At 38.1% G+C, this 24,107-nt stretch overlaps 3 protein-coding genes across 4 annotated transcripts; all 3 read left to right on the top strand.

Annotated features, from left to right (window-relative positions):
- Positions 1-3,389: 3,389 nt before the first annotated feature.
- Positions 3,390-6,393, top strand: LOC116729023 (collagenase 3-like). The gene is made up of 10 exons (XM_032577406.1): positions 3,390-3,529; positions 3,664-3,911; positions 4,005-4,153; positions 4,251-4,379; positions 4,474-4,635; positions 4,742-4,865; positions 4,968-5,101; positions 5,195-5,354; positions 5,507-5,610; positions 5,721-6,393. The coding sequence occupies exons 1-10, from the start codon at positions 3,431-3,433 to the stop codon at positions 5,828-5,830; spliced, it is 1,419 nt and encodes a 472-aa protein (XP_032433297.1). The 5' UTR covers positions 3,390-3,430; the 3' UTR covers positions 5,831-6,393.
- A 5,810-nt stretch (positions 6,394-12,203) lies between these two features.
- Positions 12,204-23,873, top strand: LOC116728570 (collagenase 3-like). 2 transcript variants are annotated; one of them, XM_032576790.1, is made up of 11 exons: positions 12,204-12,302; positions 12,437-12,684; positions 12,778-12,926; positions 13,024-13,152; positions 13,247-13,408; positions 13,516-13,639; positions 13,746-13,879; positions 13,973-14,132; positions 14,285-14,388; positions 14,499-14,635; positions 23,747-23,873. In XM_032576790.1, exons 1-10 carry the CDS (start codon positions 12,204-12,206, stop codon positions 14,606-14,608), a joined length of 1,419 nt encoding a protein of 472 aa, XP_032432681.1. In that variant the 3' UTR covers positions 14,609-14,635; positions 23,747-23,873. The 2 variants fall into 2 exon arrangements, with proteins under 2 accessions (XP_032432681.1, XP_032432680.1); XM_032576789.1 differs by lacking the exon at positions 23,747-23,873 and having other exon boundaries at positions 14,499-15,173.
- Positions 21,287-23,805, top strand: LOC116728571 (collagenase 3-like). Its single transcript, XM_032576791.1, has 10 exons — positions 21,287-21,425; positions 21,560-21,807; positions 21,901-22,049; positions 22,134-22,262; positions 22,357-22,518; positions 22,625-22,748; positions 22,856-22,989; positions 23,083-23,242; positions 23,401-23,504; positions 23,610-23,805. The coding sequence occupies exons 1-10, from the start codon at positions 21,327-21,329 to the stop codon at positions 23,717-23,719; spliced, it is 1,419 nt and encodes a 472-aa protein (XP_032432682.1). The 5' UTR covers positions 21,287-21,326; the 3' UTR covers positions 23,720-23,805.
- Positions 23,874-24,107: the final 234 nt, after the last annotated feature.

Below are 24,107 nucleotides of genomic sequence, written 5' to 3'. Positions count from 1 at the left end.
TCTGAAGCGCTGCGTCTGAACCTCGTTTTGGATTCTTGATTTTCTGCATCACATGGGATAAATACTTGCATCACGTACTCAGATGATGAAATAGACTGATGATGACATTGTAGAGGGTGAATATTCACGAGAAAACGGATCTTTCTAGCAATAACCACAACGTTAGCAACACTGGGAAACTAATAAATACTGCAAGCCATTAAAAGTAACACCTCAGTGTCTAGTAGTGTTGAAAGAAAGAGAATTTATACCATCTATTGAAGCTATTTGCAAATTAAAAATATTTTTTTGTTGTTTTGGTTAATTTTTTTTGCACTTTATGTATTTTACTTTTTAAGATCTCCAACAATTGAATAAAAGGAATGAGAACAATATTTGTATTAAATATGTAACTAAAAGAAATTATATCTACATTTAGATTCTTTCCAAAATGGAGATGTGAACAGTGCCTGTAATGTAGAAAACCTTAATTATGTTTATGATTAATGCCACAATATGTGTGTTTTTAGTACTGTAACGCATTTTTAACGTATCTGCAATTACTGCTGTTGAGCAAATCCTTGTAGACGGCACATTGCTTATCAGTCATTATCGTTCCTCTCAGCGTCCCGTGTTGTGCAACTGTTGACAGAACATAGCTTTCCATTCACAATGCAGAACATACTGGGCTTGGATTAATAAATCTATAGTAAATCTACATGCTGACTCACAAAACTCCCTAACCTGTCAGAGTTTAGATTTCCTGTGAATCAACGGATGTCACCTTAGCGTTCCTCTGCAATCAAAGTTGCAGTAGAATTAATCATGTCTGCAGATTTACGATCTGAACATAATAGTATCAACATGATACCAAAATATTAATTTGGAAGCCGCAATGAAATGCAATTGTTGTTTGAAAATAAGTAGAACCGGAAGGCACATTCGTGCATTTCTATCATATGTTTAAAAAAAAAAAATCTGGCAAATGCCTGTAAAGTCTGTCCATGTTGAATCCCCTAAGAGCGAAATTCAACAACCAAATTACTTTAGTCTAAAACAAAACTCATTACACATGAAAAACATATTGATTTATTTGTCATTGAAAGATAATGTCGATGGAAAGAGCCAGGTTTCAAAGGTTTCAAGAGGCCATCCTAAAGTAGGACACTATGATGTGTGGGAGACGCACGAAAACCGACGGCATATGTTGGAGTTGACTGAACTGTGATTCAGAAATAGGCTTTCGAATGGCGAACTGTACAGAGAAGGTTTCGAGCTGCTCGCGTTCTCACTAAAACCAGGAAGATAGACCACATAACACCAGTTTTAAAGTCCCTACACTGGCTCCCTGTAGCTCAAAGAATAAACTTTAAAATACTGTTAGTTCACAAATCACTGAACGGCTCAGCACCACAATACATTAAAGATCTGCTGTTGTTGTATGAACCTTCCAGACCTCTCAGGTCATCCGATTCTGGTCTGCTCTGCATCCCCAGAACCAAAACCAAACGAGGAGAAGCAGCATGCAGCATCTATGCACCACTAATTTGGAACAAACTTTCAGAAAACTGTAAAACGGCTGAAACACTAACTTCCTTTAAATCTTGACTAAAAACCCACCTGTTTAGGATTGTATTTGAAACGTAATCAATTACAAACTTAATAAATGTCATGTTTTGATTGTTGATTCTATGTTGCATTGTGTTTCTGTGTTTGATATGATGTAAAGCACTTTGAAATGCCTTGCTGCTGAAATGTGCTATACAAATAAAATTTGATTGATTGAGTGCCCCATAAATGTGTCCCATTAAATGTATGACAAGTGTCTGGTAGCTCTCCAAGGGGGTCAAGAGAGATTAGAGGTCTGGTTTATTGTTTGGTCCTTAGGGAAGATGGGGAACCAGAGTTGTCAAAGGGTTATTTAACCCTTTCATCCCCAAAGCAAGAGCTGTGTCTACAATCTTGGCATGAAGCAAGAGCTTATCACAATGTGGGTTGGACGTCACCAGGACTGTCTCTTGTCCCTTGTGTGGGGGATCTTGTGTGTGGTGTTTATGAGCTTGATCTCAAACATATTTAAGTGTAAAGCATGTGGGTCAGGAACTTCAGGGTCTCATGTTGGCTCGTGATTTTCTCTTGGTGTTTTTAGGTCACAAAAGTGAGTGTACTGGAGCAGTTCATAGTGAGAGTAAGTGCATCAAGTCTGAATAAATGGTTCTCAGTCAGAAAAAGCTGAAAACTAGGGGATCTGTTTTTGCTGCAAGCTGAGAAGTTCCGAGAATATTGGTGTCTTGTTCACGAGCTGGACGATGCAAAAGTCTGAGCTGTAAAGCAAAGCTATTACTTTCTCAGTCTATTGACGGTTTGACACTTACCTTTGGTCAAGAATTATGGGCGGTAAATTAAATGCTGAGATGCCACACAAGCAGCTGAAAGGAGCGTTCTGTGTGGGGAGGCGGGGCTGGCTCAGTGAAAGGGTGAGGAGCTCAATTATTTGGAAACAGCCTGAAGTGGAGCTGCTTTCTACAAAGAAAAGCTATGAGTAATGAAGTTCATTTCACCATCTGATCAGGGAGCTTCCTGAGCTCCTCATTTTAGGGAATGTCCCACTCTTTTAGGAGACCGCAGGTTAGACCCAGAACCCAGTGGAGAAACTGTATCCCCCTTATGGCCTGGAAATATTTTGGTATCTACCCGTAAAGACCTGGAAAGTGTTGGTTAAGGAAAGGGATCTCTGGGTTTGGATGGATAAATTAATAAATTATTAATATTGCAACTTCTTGAAAATGTGTCTGGTTTATTCCAGATTGATTTTAAAAAGATATGATGTACCGAAGGCTGTCTCACAAGGATGAGCTTGTGAGCTTCGGTCTTAGTTACAGCACTGACACCCACAACCCTCAATCGTGCAGAGGATCGTGGGCTTCAGTATGTAACATTTATTAGTCATTTTTATAATTGAGATTTTTTTTTAATTGAAATTAATTAATTCAGAACTTTAATTTATTGAAATTGGTTTATGAAGACAGGTAACGTTGTTAAAATTGTTTGTAATACACACTTTTTTCTATGTGACATCATCAAATTATTCAATCAAAACAAATTTATATTTTTGACAATCCTTTAACATACTGGTAAAATATATTAGCACCACTAACAGAAACTTTACAGCGTTATAGACATCTTTACAATATTTATTTCTTTTTATGATGCATGCAAAGTCTTCCCAAGGTGCATGTGGCAACAATACAGAGCACATGTCATAATTACAGCGTCTTGTTTTGGGGAAATTTTGTGTCGGGTGAACAATCAGCTGTAAACTTCCTCTGCTACCCATAAAAGGAGTCAAGAGTCACTCTCTCAAGTATGTAGTTGCTCAACACACCCTGTCCAGGTCCTTTATAACGGCTCCCTCCAGATGGGAGACACAAGTTGAGTTCAACAAGGAAACATGAAGACGTTCACACTGAGTTTTCTCCTGAGCCTTTCGGCTGCAGTGTTCTGCATGCCGGTGTCGCAGCCCACACAGCAGGATGAGAAGTTTGCAGAGGTATGTGCATTTAAAGTTAATTGAACGTACTTTGTAGTAAGAAACTTAAATGCTCTTTTAATTCAACAAATGGTATGTTGACTAGCACATGGAGAGCAGCAGACTGAAGCCTCTCTGTTCTTTCTCTCCACCAGAACTATCTGAAGAGATTTTTCAACCTGACAGAGGAAAGAGGTCCAACGTTCAGAAGTGGCATCAGCTCAGTGTCTAAGAAGCTGATGGAGATGCAAAAATTCTTTGGCCTTCAGATCACAGGGAACCTGGATGCTGACACCTTGGCCATGATGAAGAAGCCACGCTGTGGTGTCCCAGACGTAAAAGTTTCTCGGTTCTCCACTTTTGGAAACAATCTGAAATGGAACAAGAATGACCTCACATACAGGTGAGAGATCTCAGAAGATCAGCTATTCAGTGATGTGTACTATCACAGATGTTGTCTGTGGTTTAATGTGGAACATTTTTCTCCTTTCTTCAGGATAGAGAACTACACACCAGACATGTCTGCAGCAGAGGTAGATGAATCCATAGAGAAAGCTCTTCAGGTTTGGGCCAAAGTTACTCCCCTCAGATTCACAAGGATTTACAGTGGCATAGCAGACATCATGATCTCCTTTGGTCGTGGTGGTGAGTATCAAACTCTTTTTGCAATTATTGTATTAGAAGTTGTAAAAGTTTTTTCTTTGTTTGTTTCAATCATAATGAGAAATGTCCTTTCTAACAGAACATGGTGATTTTTACCCCTTTGACGGCCCTGACGGTACTCTTGCCCATGCTTTTCCTCCTTCTTCTGGTATCGGAGGAGACGCCCATTTTGATGAAGATGAGACCTTCACCTTCCGCACTAACAAAGGTAGGTTTGTTTTTTACACAGTCAGCAACCACTCTCTCAGCCCTTCCTACCTCGTTTAAACTACAAGAGGTGTAACTCATTCTCCGTTTCCTAGGCTACGTCCTCTTCCTGGTTGCAGCCCATGAGTTCGGACACTCTCTGGGTTTGTCCCACTCTAACGACCCTGGTGCTCTCATGGCCCCTGTGTACTCGTACAAAAACCCAGACACGTTTGTTCTGCCACAAGATGATGTCAGAGGCATCCAGTCGCTTTATGGTTAGTATCATAAAATCCATGTTTGAACAAACTAGCTTAGACTAAAATTGTTCAAGAACCTCTCCATTATTCCTGAGGTGTGATGTAATACACCATCTATTTACAGGCAAAAATGAGGATCCAATTCCTCCTGGACCAACTGCTCCCCCCACTCCTGATGCCTGTGATTCCTCCCTGGTCTTGGATGCTGTTGCCACACTACGAGGAGAGATGCTGTTCTTCAAGAACGGGTAGAGTAGAAACTTACCAATAACGCCAGCTGGAGTCAATTATTTATCTTGCTAAAAATCTGCTCCAAGATGTGTTTTAAGTTTCTCTATGTCTTTTTTCAGATTCTTCTGGCGTATCCACCCCCAGAGTAACATCCCTGAGCAAACTCTCATAGCAAACTTCTGGCCCGACGCCCCTGACAGTGTTGATGCTGCTTACGAGAGTCAGCAGTCAGACAGAGTCTTTCTCTTTAAAGGTATTTGATTTCTGTCTTTGTTGACTGACGGTATTTTTATACACTACCCAAATAGCTTCACCCAAATAACTACTTTAACCTTTTTCTTGACAGGTCGTCAAGTTTGGGCGTTCAGTGGCTATGATCTGGTACGCGATTATCCCAAATCGATTTCCAGCTTCGGTTTGCCAAAGGACATCAAGAAAGTCGATGCGGCCCTCAATGACCCAGAGACTGGAAAGACTCTGTTCTTCGTTGACAGCAATTACTACAGGTGCGTTCAAGCAAGACCAGAAATCAGGGGTGAATTGTGTGAACCTGAAGTAAAGTCCAAGAAAGTTGGGAGTCTGTTCTCCTTTTCCAAGCAACATGCTTTCCTGCTTTTTAATAAGAAATAATTATTATATTTTATCTTGTCCTTTTCAGCTATGATGAGACTACAAAGGCGATGGACTCAGGATTCCCAAAGCAAGTTGATGAAACCTTCTCTGGAATGACCAGGAAGGTGACAGCAGCTTTACAGAACAGAGGTGAGTCGCTTCCAAAAGCACATGATTAATGAAATGACTAAATGACTGCAGTGATTCTGTCCAATCCAGTACTTTTTTCCTCACTAACACGTATCATCTCTGCTCTGCAGGTTACACCTACCTCTACAGTGGTCCCTACATGTACGAGTTCAGCTCAAGGACGGGGCAGATGCTGCGTCTGCTGAGAAACAGCTACTTCCTGCCCTGCAACAACTACTAGATCAGCTTTTGAAGAAAACCAAGGAAGGTTCAATTAACGTCAAAATTGCATCCATAATTTATAATAATAATAATAATAGGACCTATTTATTTTGTTGTGTTGTCATGTAGTTTCAGGAAAATAATGAACCTTTCTGCTAAGTGTATGTTTTTTTTAATGTTTATTTATAATGTTAATGTATTCTGGGTTTTATGCCAAAAATGGTTTTTTAAGTTATTCTAACTTTATTTTTATTATAATTTATTAAGATTATTGGACAGTCCCTTTTTTGTGTTATTTGCTTTTTATAAGTTAATTTATTACATTCGTTGTACAAATGTGGGCCTTTTGACTGCCTCAACAAAGTAATATTACAAATAGAATTACATAATAAAAAATGCAGTTTTGTGTATTTTTGTAAATTCAGTTATTATCATTTGAAACCAACCAATTTCTTCATGAAAAGCACATGACCATGCATCAACTATAACGTTGATCCCCTGACATGTTATACCCAAAATTAGTTTTTACATGTTTTCATTCACCAGGTCATCTAAATGAAATAAATGTGTTATGATCAAATATGTGATTCTGATTGTTTAATGACTTTCTGTAAGATGAAACAATTTCTTTTTATCAGTTCAACACAAATATGCAAACTTGGATAAAAGTTCAATTCAATTTAGTCTGAAATATTGATTCTTACTATGGCTGTAAACATATAAATCATGTAAATATATAAAATATTTACAGCTATTTTGACTTTTCCACCATAACACTTAGCACAGATGATGTTTTTAAAACAGAATCGGGAGCTTGATGAACTGATTTTGCATTTTACTAGTTTGCCGAGGTGTTAACGCGACTCATGGAACTTGGAATCAAATTACAAGTTTGAGTCACAAGTTTAATAACTTTAGACTTGACTGTTTTGTTGTGTAATTGTAAAAAGAGCAGTGAGGCAGGAAAAAATCTACATAGATTCCCTGCAATGATGCTAACTAGCTTGTCACTGAACACAGTATTGCTCACCGTTTTCACTGGGACAGGGAGGAGGGATTATTCTGATATGGTGGCTGGAGCTGCTGCTGTCTGACTCATCTGTTGTTAAGAGTGGTAACAGGTACAAGTTAAATATATGAATATGTTGGTAGATTTTTTTTTCTTTGTTCTTTAAATGCTAGTGAAATGGAGGCAAACAGTAGTTAAGCTAAGCTAACTATGCTAAATGGTTAATAATCTCTCACAGTCTACCCACCTCTCTTGGAGAAAAACTGGGCTACAAATTGACCCTCTTGTCTTTTTTCTCTTTCTCCTTTTGAACACCTGACTTTATCATTTTTCTTAGCAGTATAGTAACTGCCATAGCCGTTATTGGGGCCTGCCCATAGCAATGCATAAGGAGAGCAGTACTGACTTGCGAACATTTAATTTCTATTGATAAAAACAATTTTAAAAAGACGACATAATTAATTTTGTAATTGACAGGGCACCATTTTTTCTTCTATTTCTATGAAGAAAAAAAAACTATTTTGAGGCGGACCCCCGTCAGTCAGGGGATCTTGGAATTATCCTAACTTTCCCCCCCTTTACACGTTTAGTAACAATTTAGTAACACAGATTTAACCAAATGTCTTAAGACTGATCCTTTTGCAGTTGCCTAGACATTGATGTGAATGCTGCCAATTGTTATATTAACATTTGTACAGAATGCCAGAGCTGCCACAAATGTGTGGCAATGAATTTTATGATAAGGTCAACTCGAAATGCTCTGAAACAGAGAGCATCTTTTATTTATTCATTTTTTAAATTGGGTTGATTAGGATGGGATGTTGTTCGTTGCTTTCTAAATTTCTCATGCAAAATGTATTCTACAGCTTACTTATTAAATAAATTAATTTGTATTCACAGGGACCAATGCAGATCTGGATTTGCTAATCAAGAGGTTCAGGGGAAATCCCACTGACCGGTCTAATATTTGGGCCACAAGGACTGGTTATACCTTTTTTTAAAATTTGTTTTTAATTGAACTGGTGTGTACCAATAGCACAGGTTCCGTGGTGGTTTCTAATATGGCTAAAATGGCCAAACGCCCAGGGCAGCATCTTGTGCGGGTGGCTTAAAAATAGAAGGCTGAAGATGAGTCCCAGTACGACCTTGGTCTAATGGTCCAAAATAAACAAAGTGTTTATTTTACATTTCTGAAATTGGTCAGTTTTTTAAGTTTTTTAAATTTTCAGACAGTTTGTAGTAACCACCCACAAACTGCAGAACTAACACAAGTGATGAAGATTAATTAATTTTCTTACTCCATTACAAAGTGATCAAACAGCAATTCAAGTAAAACATATGGACTATCAACCATGATAAGAAATCAGATAACTTTAACTAAAATCATACACAACAGATACCCAAAAAAAACCTTTAGAGATGTTGTATAAATGTGCAGTGGGGTGAATTAAAAGACTAAATTTTCCTGATTTCTCTTTGTAGACCTACTGCTATTGCCACTGACAAACTTCAGTAACAGAGGATGTGATGGAGCCACAAGAATTTCATCCTTCTTTTTAAAAAGTCAGCCCAAATTTACAGCTCAGCTGCAGATGCCTGCTCAACTCCAATAGCCTTGCTGGCTAATTCAGTAATATGCTCCATTTTTTTAGGATCCTGATTAATACTAGTTAACATAACAACTTAGATGTGGTTATTGTTATCTTAAAAACTAAGGTGTTTCTTGAAAGCTAATTGAGTCATGGGACCTGAAGAATCACTTTTATACGTATTTATGGAATTTCAAGTTTTTATTTAGACATTATTTATAACCTGAAATAATAAATTGGCAATTAATACCAACGGTTAGCACTGCAATCCGAAAACTTCCCAATAATACAATTAAATGGTAAAATTTCCAGTATTTCTTTCATTAAAATGTCATGATTTTCTAGTTCATGTTATTATTATATCTACACTCCAAGTCTTTGTGTTTTGAAAGAAAAACCCAAACACAGGCGGTGGATCCACTCAAGTTTAGGGTTTGACTCAAGAGTTGCATGTCTTGAGTTTGGGACTTACATGTCTTTACTTGGGAGCTGAGTGTTAATGGAAACGTACTTGTGAAAAGAAATAGCGACCTCTGGCAGTTAGGGATATTATCTGCCCTGATACTGAACCTGCAAGAGGTTGTTTCATTTGCAGTCACACTGACTTTAGAAGTTGCTGAAGACATTAGTTTCAAAACACAATTATTCCAAATAAGAACACTCGTCTACTGTAACGGGGCAGATGCTGCGTCTGCTGAGAAACAGCTACTTCCTGCCCTGCAACAACTACTAGATCAGCTTTTGAAGAAAACCAATGAAGGGTCAATTAATGCCAAAATTACATCCATAATTGATAATAACAATAATAAAAAAAACCTTTTTATGTTGTTGTGTTGTCTCAGACTTTAGGAATATAATCTGTCCTTTTGTATTCTATTAATGTGGATTTTTTTTTTTTTTTTTTTTTTTTTAAGTATTACATTTTGTGCTATTTGTACCATTTAATTATGTCTGATTTGTTTGTGTTGCTATTTGCGTTTCTATTTAAATAAATCAAATCAAATTGTAAAAAAAGTATTTTTGTATGTCTCACTTCCAGGACTATTTGACTGTATGCACTAAAAAGTAATAAAAATAAAATGTCATGATGAAAAAAACACATTTTGTATATTTGTTAAATGCATCGATGATGCAACAACATCCCAAGTTAGTCCATGTTTTTCTAAATTGTTTCCAAAACGCTTGTTTGTTCTTTCAGTCAGCTAAATTGTATCTCACAGCAACAGGTGGGGGAGGGTTGCACTACTCAGCTGGAAGAAGCTTTTGGTTGCACTCGCTTACATGCTGTGTTATTACAGGTAATTTAACCAGCAGAAACAGAGAGAAAATGTTTCTGGTTTTATGGTGTTTCTCTCTTGTTGGGGTGAATAAATGGGGATGGGTTCTGCAATCAGGACTCATCTGATTACACAACCACAGAAACCACAAGAAACATGTTTAATTGTCAAATTACAAGCTGCAGAGCTGAGACTGGCTGACTTCAGGTTGTGGTCTCGTTCAGCTTTACGTTGATGCCAGAGTATTCAGCTTGTCACAGTAAATTAAGCCTGTACCAGCGTCCAGATCCTGTGCATGCATGCTGTGTATGTAAGATTGTATAACTTTGCTCGACTGAAGGGAAGGAGAGTGGAAATGTTTTCATGGTGGCTCTGAAGAAAAAGTTAGGTAGACAATGCCGTCGGGAGTTTTATTTAGATTTTCCACTCTGAGATCATTCCTACTGCTGGTTACAGTAGGTAATTTATTTACATATAAATCTTCAGATAAGAAAGACAATCAAGAAATGGTAAATATCAAAGAATGGAGAATTTTACTTGATCTCACTGCAGCAGCAAAAAGAAATGAAAACGTTTGTAATTATTTAGATTTTTTCTTTTACTGTTTTATGATTTTTTACTGTTTTCTGTTGTACGTTTTCTAAACAGGTTGTTGTTGAAAATGAGAATTTGTTCGACAAACATGATCTTTAGATTTATGGGAAAAAAGAAAACCTTTTTCTTCACACAATTATCCACACACGTACTCAGATGATGAAATAGCCTAATGATGACATTATAGAGGGTGAATATTCACGAGAAACCGGATCTTTCTAGCAATAACCACAATGTTAGCAACGCTGGGAAACTAATAAATACTGCAACCGATTAAAAGTAACACCTCAGTGACTAATAGTGTTGAAAGAAAGAATTTATACCATCTATTGAAGCTATTTGCAAATTAAAAATGTTTTTTGTTGTTTTGGTTAATTTTTTTGTACTTTATGTATTTTACTTTTTAAGATCTCCAACAATTGTTGAATAAATGGAATGAGAACAATATTTGTATTAAATATGTAACATAAAGAAATTATATCTACATTTACTGTAGATTCTTTCCAAAATGGAGATGTGAACAGTACCTGTTATGTAGAAAACCTTAATTATGTTTATGATTAATGCCACAATATGTGTGTTTTTAGTACTGTAACGCATTTTTAACGTATCTGCAATTACTGCTGTTGAGCAAATCCTTGTAGACGGCACATTGCTTATCAGTCATTATCGTTCCTCTCAGCGTCCCGTGTTGCGCAACTGTTGACAGAACGTAGCTTTCCATTCACAATGCAGAACATACTGGGCTTAGATTAATAAAGCTATGGGAGTGGATAGTGAATCTACATGCTGACTCACAAAACTCCCTAACCTGTCAGAGTTTAGATTTCCTATGAATCAACGGATGTCACCTTAGCGTTCCTCTGCAATCAAAGTTGCAGTAGAATTAATCATGTCTGCAGATTTATGATCTGAACATAATACTATCAACATGATACCAAAATATTAATTTGGAAGCCACAATGAAATGCAATTGTTGTTTGAAAATAAGTAGAACCGGAAGGCACATTCGTGCATTTCTATCTTATGTTAAAAAAAAAAAATCTGGGCGTGCCGTGGCATAGGGGATAGCGTGGCCCATATTTGGAGGCCTTGAGTCCTCGAAGTGGCCGTCGCGGGTTCAACTCCCGGACCTGGCGACATTTGCCGTATGTCTTCCCCTCTCTCCTTCCCCCTTCCTGTCAGCCTACTTTCATATAAGGGACACTAGAGCCCACAAGAGACCCCCTGGAGGGGTAAACAAAAAAAAAAAAGAAAATGTGTCTCCTGTTTATTCCAGATTGATTTAAAAAAGATATGATGTACCGAAGGCTGTCTCACAAGGATGAGCTTGTGAGCTTCGGTCTTAGTTACAGACACTGACACCCACAACCCTCAATCGTGCAGAGGATCGTGGGCTTCAGTATGTAACATTTATTAGTCATTTTTTATCATTTAAATTTTTTTTAATTGAAATTAATTAATTCAGAACTTTAATTTATTGAAATTGGTTTATGAAGACAGGTAACGTTGTTAAAATTGTTTGTAATATGCACTTTTTTCTATGTGACATCAAATTATTTAATCAAATCAAATATATATTTTTTAACAATCCTTTAACATAGTGGTAAAATATATTAGCACCACTAACAGAAACTTTACAGCGTTATAGACATCTTTACAATATTTATTACTTTTTATGATGCATGCAAAGTCTTCCCAAGGTGCATGTGGCAACAATACAGAGCACATGTCATAATTACAGTGTCTTGTTTTGGGGAAATTTTGTGTCGGGTGAACAATCAGCTGTAAACTTCCTCTGCTACCCATAAAAGGAGTCAAGAGTCACTCTCTCAAGCATGTAGTTGCTCAACACACCCTGTCCAGGTCCTTTATAACGGCTCCCTCCAGATGGGAGACACAAGTTGAGTTCAACAAGGAAACATGAAGACGCTCACACTGAGTTTTCTCCTGAGCCTTTCGGCTGCAGTGTTCTGCATGCCGGTGTCGCAGCCCACACAGCAGGATGAGAAGTTTGCAGAGGTATGTGTATTTGACGTTTATTGAACGTACTTTGTAGTAAGAAACTTAAATGCTCTTTTAATTCAACAAATGGTATGTTGACTAGCACATGGAGAGCAGCAGACTGAAGCCTCTCTGTTCTTTCTCTCCACCAGAACTATCTGAAGAGATTTTTCAACCTGACAGAGGAAAGAGGTCCAACGTTCAGAAGTGGCATCAGCTCAGTGTCTAAGAAGCTGATGGAGATGCAAAAATTCTTTGGCCTTCAGATCACAGGGAACCTGGATGCTGACACCTTGGCCATGATGAAGAAGCCACGCTGTGGCGTCCCAGACGTAGAAGTTTCTCGGTTCTCCACTTTTGGAAACAATCTGAAATGGAACAAGAATGACCTCACATACAGGTGAGAGATCTCAGAAGATCAGCTATTCAGTGATGTGTACTATCACAGATGTTGTCTGTGGTTTAATGTGGAACATTTTTCTTCTTTCTTCAGGATAGAGAACTACACACCAGACATGTCTGCAGCAGAGGTAGATGAATCCATTGAGAAAGCTCTTCAGGTTTGGGCCAAAGTTACTCCCCTCAGATTCACAAGGATTTACAGTGGCATAGCAGACATCATGATCTCCTTTGGTCGTGGTGGTGAGTATCAAACTCGTTTTGCAATTATTGTATTAGAAGTTGTAAAAGTTTTTTCTTTCTTTGTTTCAATCATAATGAGAAATGTCCTTTCTAACAGAACATGGTGATTTTTACCCCTTTGACGGCCCTGACGGTACTCTTGCCCATGCTTTTGCTCCTTCTTCTGGTATCGGAGGAGACGCCCATTTTGATGAAGATGAGACCTTCACCTTCCGCACTAACAAAGGTAGGTTTATTCCTTACACAGTCAGCAACCACTCTCTCAGGCCTTCCTACCTCATTTAAACTACAAGAGGTGTAACTCATTCTCCGTTTCCTAGGCTACGTCCTCTTCCTGGTTGCAGCCCATGAGTTTGGACACTCTCTGGGTTTGTCCCACTCTAACGACCCTGGTGCTCTCATGGCCCCTGTGTACTCGTACAAAAACCCAGACACGTTTGTTCTGCCACAAGATGATGTCAGAGGCATCCAGTCGCTTTATGGTTAGTATCATAAAATCCATGTTTGAACAAACCAGCTTAGACTAAAATTGTTCAAGAACCTCTCCATTATTCCTGAGGTGTGATGTAATACACCATCTATTTTACAGGCAAAAACGAGGATCCAATTCCTCCTGGACCAACTGCTCCCCCCACTCCTGATGCCTGTGATTCCTCCCTGGTCTTGGATGCTGTTGCCACACTACGAGGAGAGATGCTGTTCTTCAAGAACGGGTATGGCAGAAACTTAAGTCTCCAATAACGCCAGCTGGAGTCAATTATTTATCTTGCAAAAAACTGCTCCAAGATGTGTTTTAAGTTTCTCTATGTCTTTTTTCAGATTCTTCTGGCGTATCTACCCCCAGAGTAACACCCCTGAGCAAACTCTCATAGCAAACTTCTGGCCCGACGCTCCTGACAGTGTTGATGCTGCTTACGAGAGTCAGGAGTCAGACAGAGTCTTTCTCTTTAAAGGTATTTGATTTCTGTCTTTGTTGACTGACGGTATTTTTATACACTACCCAAATAGCTTCACCCAAATAACTACTTTAACCTTTTTCTTGACAGGTCGTCAAGTTTGGGCATTCAGTGGCTATGATCTGGTACGCGATTATCCCAAATCGATTTCCAGCTTCGGTTTGCCAGAGGACATCAAGAAAGTCGATGCGGCCCTCAATGACCCAGAGACTGGAAAGACTCTGTTCTTCGTTGACAGCAATTACTACAGGTGCGTTCAAGCAAGACCAGAAATCAGTGGTGAATTGTGTGAACCTGAAGTAAAGTCCAAGAAAGTTGGGAGTCTGTTCTCCTTTTCCAAGCAACATGCTTTCCTGCTTTTTAATAAGAAATAATTATTATATTTTATCTTGTCCTTTTCAGCTATGATGAGACTACAAAGGCGATGGACTCAGGATTCCCAAAGCGAGTTGATGAAACCTTCTCTGGAATGACCAGGAAGGTGACAGCAGCTTTACAGAACAGAGGTGAGTTGCTTCCAAAAGCACATGATTAATGAAATGACTAAATGACTGCAGTGATTCTGTCCAATCCAGTACTTTTTTCCTCACTAACACGTATCATCTCTGCTCTGCAGGTTACACCTACCTCTACAGTGGTCCCTACATGTACGAGTTCAGCTCGAGGACGGGGCAGATGCTTCGTCTGCTGAGAAATAGCTACTTCCTGCCCTGCAACAACTACTAGATCAGCTTTTGAAGAAAACCAAGGAAGGTTCAATTAACGCCAAAATTGCATCCATAATTTATAATAATAATAATAATAGGACCTATTTATTTTGTTGTGTTGTCATGTAGTTTCAGGAAAATAATGAACCTTTATACTAAGTGTATGTTTTTTTTAATGTTTATTTATAATGTTAATGTATTCTGGGTTTTATGCCAAAAATGGTTTTTTAAGTTATTCTAACTTTATTTTTATTATAATTTATTAAGATTATTGGACAGTCCCTTTTTTGTGTTATTTGCTTTTTATAAGTTAATTTATTACATTCTTTGTACAAATGTGAGGGCATTTTGACTGCCTCAACAAAGTAATATTACAAATAGAATTACACAATAAAAAATGCAGTTTTGTGTATTTTTGTAAATTCAGTTATTATCATTTGAAACCAACCAATTTCTTCATGAAAAGCACATGACCATGCATCAACTATAACGTTGATCCCCTGACATGTTATACCCAAAATTAGTTTTTACATGTTTTCATTCACCAGGTCATCTAAATGAAATAAATGTGTTATGATCAAATATGTGATTCTGATTATTTAATGACTTTCTATAAGATGAAACAATTTCTTTTTATCAGTTCAACACAAATATGCAAACTTGGATAAAAGTTCAATTCAATTTAGTCTGAAATATTGATTCTTACTATGGCTGTAAACATATAAAACATGTAAATATATAAAATATTTACAACTATTTTGACTTTTCCACCATAACACTTAGCACAAATGATGTTTTTAAAACAGAATCGGGAGCTTGATCAACTGATTTCGCATTTTACTAGTTTGCAGAGGTGTTAACGCAACTCATGGAACTTGGAATCAAATTACAAGTTTGAGTCACAAGTTTAATAACTTTAGACTTGACTTGATGAAATCACAAGACTTAATATTGACTTGCACTTTTACACCAAAGACTTTTGATTTCCTCAGGATTCGAGTTGTTTACTTTTAAAATACTTTATATCCAATATCAAACATAACATGTTACAACTGAACTCTACCTGTAACATAAACCAACCTGCTGAATACCTCTGGCCTTTTATCAGCATTTCCTCCTCCTGTCGCTTGAACTGGAACTTTGAACACCCTGTGTTGTTTAACTGCTTTCATTTTGCTTCCTATGAAAACAGGAGGACAAGCCAGTGGTGGTGAAGCCTTTTCACCCAGCAGAGGGAGGCGGGCCCGAACTGAAAGAATGAAAAAAAAAAAAAAAATCTGCACAACCAAACAAAACATAAGCTACTATGCACAGGGGTGCCGCCAGGAAACTTGGGCCCCTTGACAAAAAATTTAATTGGGCCCACCTGCTGTTACAATGTCTTGAGTCTATTTGACCCATAAAAAGTGGCACAACTTTAAACGCATACAGCTCCCTTGCTTTCTTGTCATGAGTTTGTTATGAGACAGATAATCTGTGAAAAGGTGAATCTCCTCCAGCTCCTCCCTGACCTACTACTGACGGCTACAGATTGTGATTGACAGCGCTAAAACCCACCTCCTGCCTCTGATTGGTTGTTTCTAGAGTCACTGGGAGGAGGCAGAGGAATTAAATTATTCTCAGATAATCTCTCAACATACTGACAGTCTTAACAAATATGTACTTTTTGTTAATAAAAGTTACATACTTCAGCTTTAATTTCACTTAGATGGGGACAGGTCAGGAGGGACGTGGCAACAGATATCAATCATTTAAATGCAAGCAAGGCAAGCTAATGACAAGAGGCTGTTTTTTATTATGATTTTATAAAGATTGTTTGAATTTCTGTCACTAATAAATATACTGTTTTGTTGTGTAATTGTAAAAAGAGCAGTGAGGCAGGAAAAATCTACAGACTCTCTGCAATGATGCTAACTAGCTTGTCACTGAACACAGTATTGCTCACCGTTTTCACTGGGACAGGGAGGAGGGATTATTCTGATATGGTGGCTGGAGCTGCTGCTGTCTGACTCATCTGTTGTTAAGAGTAGTAACAGGTACAAGTTAAACATATGAATATGTTGGTAGATTTTATTACCTTTGTTCTTTAAATGCTAGTGAAATGGAGGCAAACAGTAGCTAAGCTAAGCTAACTATGCTAAATGGTTGATAATCTCTCACAGTCTACCCACCTCTCTTGGAGAAAAACTGGGCTACAAATGGACCCTCTTGTCTTTTTTCTCTTTCTCCTTTTGAAAACCTGACTTTATAATTTTCTTAGCAGTATAGTAACTGCCATAGCCGTTATTATCTTCTGCTAACTGCTGCTGAACACCGGCAAGCCGCCAAGCAGGAACGAACCATTTCATGCAGATCTACGGGGGTGTTCAGGGCAAATATAGATGTGAGCTTTTTGGTCTAGAAGGGGTAACATTTAATTTTTACTGATTAAAACAATTTTAAAAGGACGACATAATTAATTTTGTAATTGACAAGTCCCCAATTTTTCTTCTATTTCTATTTAAAAAAATACTATTTTGCGGCGGGCCCCCCTCAGTCAGGGGATCTTGGAATTATCCTAACTTTTCCCCCCTTTGGCCTTGACTATGCAATAATATTAAGACACTTTTAGTAACACAGATTTAGCCAAACATCTTAAGACTGATCCTTTTGCAGTTGCCTAGACATTGATGTGAATGCTGCCAATTGTTATATTAACATTTGTACAGAATGCCAGAGCTGCCACAAATGTGTGGCAATGAATTTTATGATAAGGTCAACTCAAAATGCTCTGAAACAGAGAGCATCTTTTATTTTTTAAATTGGGTTGGTTAGGACGGGATGTTGTTTGTTGCTTTCTAAATTTCTCATGCAAAATGTATTCTACAGCTTACTTATTAAATAAATTAATTTGTATTCACAAGGACCAATGCAGATCTGGATTTGCTAATCAAGAGGTTCAGGGGAAATCCCACTGACCAGTCTAATATTTGGGCCACAAGGACTGGTTATACCTTTTTTTAAATTTGTTTTTAATTGAACTGGTGTGCAGTAATAGCACAGGTTCAGTGGTGGTTTCTAATATGGCCGAAATGGGCAAACGCCCAGGGCAGCATCTTGTGAGTGTGGCATAAAAATGGAAGGTTGAAGATGAGTCCCAGTACGACCTTGGTCTAATGGTCCAAAATAGACAAAGTGTTTATTTTACATTTCTGAAATTGGTCATTTTTTAAGTTTTTTAAATTTTCAGACAGTTTGTAGTAACCACCCACAACCTGCAGAACTAACACAAGTGATGAAGATTAATTAATTTTCTTACTCCATTACAAAGTGATCAAACAGCAATTCAAGTAAAACATATGGACTATCAACCATGATAAGAAATCAGATAACTTTAACTAAAATCATACACAACAGATACCCAAAAAAACCTTTAGAGATGTTGTATAAATGTGCAGTGGGGTGAATTAAAAGACTAAATTTTCCTGATTTCTCTTTGTAGACCTACTGCTATTGCCACTGACAAACTTCAGTAACTGAGGATGTGATGGAGCCACAAGAATTTCATCCTTCTTTTTAAAAAGTCAGCTCAATGTACAGCTCAGCTGCAGATGCCTGCTCAACTCCAATAGCCTTGCTGGCTAATTCAATAATATGCTCCATTTTTTTAGGATCCTGATTAATACTAGTTAACATAACAACTTAGATGTGGTTATTGTTATCTTAAAAACTGAGGTGTTTCTTGAAAGCTAATTGAGTCATGGGACCTGAAGAATCACTTTTATACGTATTTATGGAATTTCACGTTTTTATTTAGACATTATTTATAACCTGAAATAATAAATTGGCAATTAATACCAACGGTTAGCACTGCAATCTGAAAACTTCCCAATAATAAAATTAAATAGTAAAATTTCCAGTATTTCTTTCATTAAAATGTCATGATTTTCTAGTTCTTGTTATTATTATATCTACACTCCAAGTCTTTGTGTTTTGAAAGAAAAACCCAAACACAGGCGGTGGATCCACACAAGTTTAGGATTTGACTCCAGAGTTGCATGTCTTGAGTTTGGGACTTACAGTACATGTCTTTACTTGGGAGCTGAGTGTTAATGGAAACGTACTTGTGATGTGAAAAGAAATAGCGACCTCTGGCAGTCAGTGATATTATCTGACCTGATACTGAACCTGTAAGAGGTTGTTTCATTTGCAGTCACACTGACTTTAGAAGTTGCTGAAGACATTAGTTTCAAAACACAATTATTCCAAATAAGAACACTCGTCTACTGTATTGGCCATCCCGGTGCATGTGTTTTAGAATTAGAGATATTTCCAAAGAACCCACTTTATTATTAATTGTTTAAATTAAAATGGCTGGTTCCATGGTTCTGTCAGCTGACTGTCTTAAACAACTGATGAGGGGGAAAAACTTGAGATGATTTCTTTTTTTCTGCATGCTTGTTGTGTGGGGGCTTCCATTACTTTATCCACTGAGTACACCAGATGAAAAAAGTTAAGATGACGACCGAGCCCCTATTTATCTGTGACTATTTGCTCTTGAGGGAATTGTTAAAGAAATCATTTCACAGCCAGCTGTCGTCAGGCTGTAAATCACCTTTGCCCTTTTGTTTTTAAGCTTTCATTAGCTCTAGTGGCCTTTATTTGATAGTTAATTGACAGAAAAGTGGGTAATGAGAGAAGGGGAAGACATGCGGCAAAGATTGCCAGGCCAGGAATTGAACCTACGACAGCCGCATCAAGGACTAAGGCTGTCGGTTGTGCTTAACCCCTGCACCACCACAGCACATCCCAGTAAATCACCTTTGTTAAAGCCTGATGTTTATCATAAGATAAACATCAGGCTTATGATGTTTATCATAACATCATAAGCCTGATATATCAGCCTTATATCAGCCTTATTATATCTAATCTTCTTATTATTAGAAGATTAGAAGATCTTCTAATCTTCTAATAGTAAGATTAGAAGATCCTACTAATCTTCCAAGAAACTTGGAATCTCTTCAGATTCCAAGTTAGTAGCACAAAGACCGTAGCCTTGGGATGATCTGGACTGCGTTATTTCTGTGACTTTGGGCACTTTGTTGTGTAATGGTTGCGAGAAAAATGAGTAATAAGGGAGCACAGAAATAGCAGAGAGGAGATAAGTTGCTGGCAAGCATGGTCAGAAGGAAACAAAAGTGGAAGTAAAACAGACAGTATTTGATTTTATTGTACTGTTGCACATGGTTCGCATTCAAAAGTTATTTGTTAAAGACATTATTATTATCCATTCCTTGGACATTTAAAACAAGGGCTGTTTCTAAGATGATGGGAAAATGGGAGCAACTCCTGACTGTCCCCAGTTTCAACTTGTAATGCCGACTTTGTATTTGAAATTACAACAATAAGGAACTTCTCCAAAGCAAATATTATCAAACCAGTAATCAGTTTAAAGTTACTCATCCAAGTGACTGTGTGTTACTAATTTTGTCATTTTTCATTATAAAAATGTTTGCTATCTTCTTGCGCCATGGTGAATGGCATTGCACATGTGACAAGTCAGCATGAGGATACGTCATGTGTGACCCACATCAAGCAGAAACATGAACAATGATATGGGGAGGTTTTTAATATGAAAAACATGTAGTTTCCTGAAAAACCTGTTTTTAAGTTTATCTTAAAAACTTAGAGTTTTTAAGATAAACTTGAAATGTCAGGAGAAACATTGTTGATGTCACTGTTAAAAATGTCCTAACAAAGGGAGTATTCGCAAGATTGGTTGAGATTTTAGGTTGAGGAGGGGTGGCGTTGTTGTCAGCTGCTGGATGTAACTAATAAAGTCTTCCACTAACTAAAGTCCATGTAACTAGAGAATCTTTGGCTCACATACTTGCTTTATGTGGATAATGTGGTACGACTGGCTTCTTTGTCTTCTGACCTTCTGCATGCAGATCCAGAGTTATGAATGAACGTGTATTGCCACCTGTTGGTAGTGGGCTAGTTTCGGCCACAAACTAGTTCAAGATTCCTGGTATCTCGCTACTGCAGGAAACCCAGAGTACGGATTATTTATCCTCATTCTGACATGTGAAAGCTTTTGGATCTCACAGAAAAAGCTGAAGCCGTTTCTCTCCTGAGCTTGCTCCCTCCCACACCCAATATCAGCTAAGCAGAAAAAGCACAATAAATAAATAATAAGGAACTTGTCGAACATTGTCTTCCCCTCTTTTACATACATAACTATAAAATAATTCAATGCACACAATGTTGTCTGAGCAATAAAAACCTGCGAAGGTCAATAAACCCAACCTTCAGTGGCTAAACTGATCATGGGATCCAATATATTATACCTATTTTTGTTATTCCTGGAAAATATGTACCATTTTCCAGGAAGAGCTCATATCCTTGACACTTTTTGAGTGATGTACTGCATTCTTCATTTCTGGTATCAACAGATCGATTTTTATAGAGTTTCAACCACTGAAAAATAATCGCAATATTGCTTATGAATTTACAATGCTTGTTTCTTTTTATGATATAGGAAAACTCCTCCTATACTACGTGTTGCAACAATACAGAGCACATGTAATAATTAGAGTGTCTTATTTTGGGGAAATCAGCTGTAAACTTCCTCTGCTATCCATAAAAGGAGTCAAGAGTCACTCTCTCAAGCATGTAGTTGCTCAACACACCCTGTCCAGGTCCTTTATAACGGCTCCCTCCAGATGGGAGACACAAGTTGAGTTCAACAAGGAAACATGAAGACGCTCACGCTGAGTTTTCTCCTGAGCCTTTCGGCTGCAGTGTTCTGCATGCCGGTGTCGCAGCCCACACAGCAGGATGAGAAGTTTGCAGAGGTATGTGTATTTGACATTTATTGAACGTACTGGGTAGTAAGAAACTTAAATGCTCTTTTATTTCAACAAATGATATGTTGACTAGCACATGGAGAGCAGCAGACTGAAGCCTCTCTGTTCTTTCTCTCCACCAGAACTATCTGAAGAGATTTTTCAACCTGACAGAGGAAAGAGGTCCAACATTCAGAAGTGGCATCAGCTCAGTGTCTAAGAAGCTGATGGAGATGCAAAAATTCTTTGGCCTTCAGATCACAGGGAACCTGGATGCTGACACCTTGGCCATGATGAAGAAGCCACGCTGTGGCGTCCCAGACGTAGAAGTTTCTCGGTTCTCCACTTTTGGGAACAATCTGAAATGGAACAAGAATGACCTCACATACAGGTGAGAGATCTCAGAAGATCAGCTATTCAGTGATGTGTACTATCACAGATGTTGTCTGTGGTTTAATGTGGAACATTTTTCTCCTTTCTTCAGGATAGAGAACTACACACCAGACATGTCTGCAGCAGAGGTAGATGAATCCATTGAGAAAGCTCTTCAGGTTTGGGCCAAAGTTACTCCCCTCAGATTCACAAGGATTTACAGAGGCATAGCAGACATCATGATCTCCTTTGGTCGTGGTGGTGAGTATCAAACTCGTTTCTATGCTTTCTGTTTGGATGTTCTTTAATTGTTTCAATCATAATGAAATATGTCCTTTCTAACAGAACATGGTGATTTTTACCCCTTCGACGCCCCTGGCGGTACTCTTGCCCATGCTTTTGCTCCTTCTTCTGGTATCGGAGGAGACGCCCATTTTGATGAAGATGAGACCTTCACCTTCCGCTCTAAGAAAGGTAGGTTTATTTTTTACACAGTCAGCAACCACTCTCTCAGGCCTTCCTACCTCATTTAAACTACAAGAGGTGTAACTCATTCTCCATTTCCTAGGCTACGTCCTCTTCCTGGTTGCAGCCCATGAGTTCGGACACTCTCTGGGTTTGTCCCACTCTAACGACCCTGGTGCTCTCATGGCCCCTGTGTACTCGTACCGAAACCCAGACACATTTATTCTGCCACAAGATGATGTCAGAGGCATCCAGTCGCTTTATGGTTAGTATCATAAAATCCATGTTTGAACAAACTAGCTTAGACTAAAATTGTTCAAGAACCTCTCCATTATTCCTGAGGTATGATGTAATACACCATCTATTTACAGGCAAAAATGAGGATCCAATTCCTCCTGGACCAACTGCTCCCCCCACTCCTGATGCCTGTGATTCCTCCCTGGTCTTGGATGCTGTTGCCACACTACGAGGAGAGATGCTGTTCTTCAAGAACGGGTAGAGTAGAAACTTAAGTTTCCAATAACGCCAGCTGGAGTCAATTATTTATCTTGCTAAAAATCTGCTCCAAGATGTGTTTTAAGTTTCTCTATGTCTTTTTTCAGATTCTTCTGGCGTATCCACCCCCAGAGTAACATCCCTGAGCAAACTCTCATAGCAAACTTCTGGCCCGACGCCCCTGACAGTGTTGATGCTGCTTACGAGAGTCAGCAGTCAGACAGAGTCTTTCTCTTTAAAGGTATTTGATTTCTGTCTTTGTTGACTGACGGTATTTTTATACACTACCCAAATAGCTTCACCCAAATAACTACTTTAAACTTTTTCTTGACAGGTCGTCAAGTTTGGGCGTTCAGTGGCTATGATCTGGTACGCGATTATCCCAAATCGATTTCCAGCTTCGGTTTGCCAAAGGACATCAAGAAAGTCGATGCGGCCCTCAATGACCCAAAGACTGGAAAGACTCTGTTCTTCGTTGACAGCAATTACTACATGTGCGTTCAAGCAAGACCAGAAATCATTTGTAAAATGTTGAATTTCAAGTAGTGTCCAAGAATCTTTTGGGTTTTCCTATTCTAGTTTGCACCCAAGCAACATGCTTTCCTGCTTTTTAATAAGAAATAATTATTATATTTTATCTTGTCCTTTTCAGCTATGATGAGACTACAAAGGCGATGGACTCAGGATTCCCAAAGCGAGTTGATAAAACCTTCTCTGGAATGACCAGGAAGGTGACAGCAGCTTTACAGAACAGAGGTGAGTCGCTTCCAAAAGCACATGATTAATGAAATGACTAAATGACTGCAGTGATTCTGTCCAATCCAGTTCATTTTTCCTCACTAACACGTATCATCTCTGCAGGTTACACCTACCTCTACAGTGGTCCCTACATGTACGAGTTCAGTTCAAGGACGGGGCAGATGCTGCGTCTGCTGAGAAACAGCTACTTCCTGCCCTGCAACAACTACTAGATCAGCTTTTGAAGAAAACCAAGGAAGGTTCAATTAATGCCAAAATTGCATCCATAATTGATAATAATAAAACTTTTTCATGTTGTTGTGTTGTCCTACACTTTAGAAATATAATCTGTCCTTTAGTATTCTATTAATGTGGATTTTTTTAATGACTGGGTTTTTTTAAGTATTACATTTGTGTTATTTGTACCATTTAATTATGTCTGATTTGTTTGTGTTGCTATTTGCGTTTCTATTTAAATAAATCAAATCAAATTGTAAAAAAAGTATTTTTGTATGTCTCACTTCCAGGACTATTTGACTGTATGCACGAAAAAGTGATAAAAATAAAATGTCATGATGAAAAAAACACATTTTGTATATTTGTTAAATGCATCGATGACGC

Source organism: Xiphophorus hellerii, chromosome 11 (assembly GCF_003331165.1).
Source record: "Xiphophorus hellerii strain 12219 chromosome 11, Xiphophorus_hellerii-4.1, whole genome shotgun sequence".
In the NCBI taxonomy this organism is placed as follows: Eukaryota; Metazoa; Chordata; class Actinopteri; order Cyprinodontiformes; family Poeciliidae; genus Xiphophorus; species Xiphophorus hellerii.
This window is presented reverse-complemented; position numbering and strand designations above follow the sequence as displayed.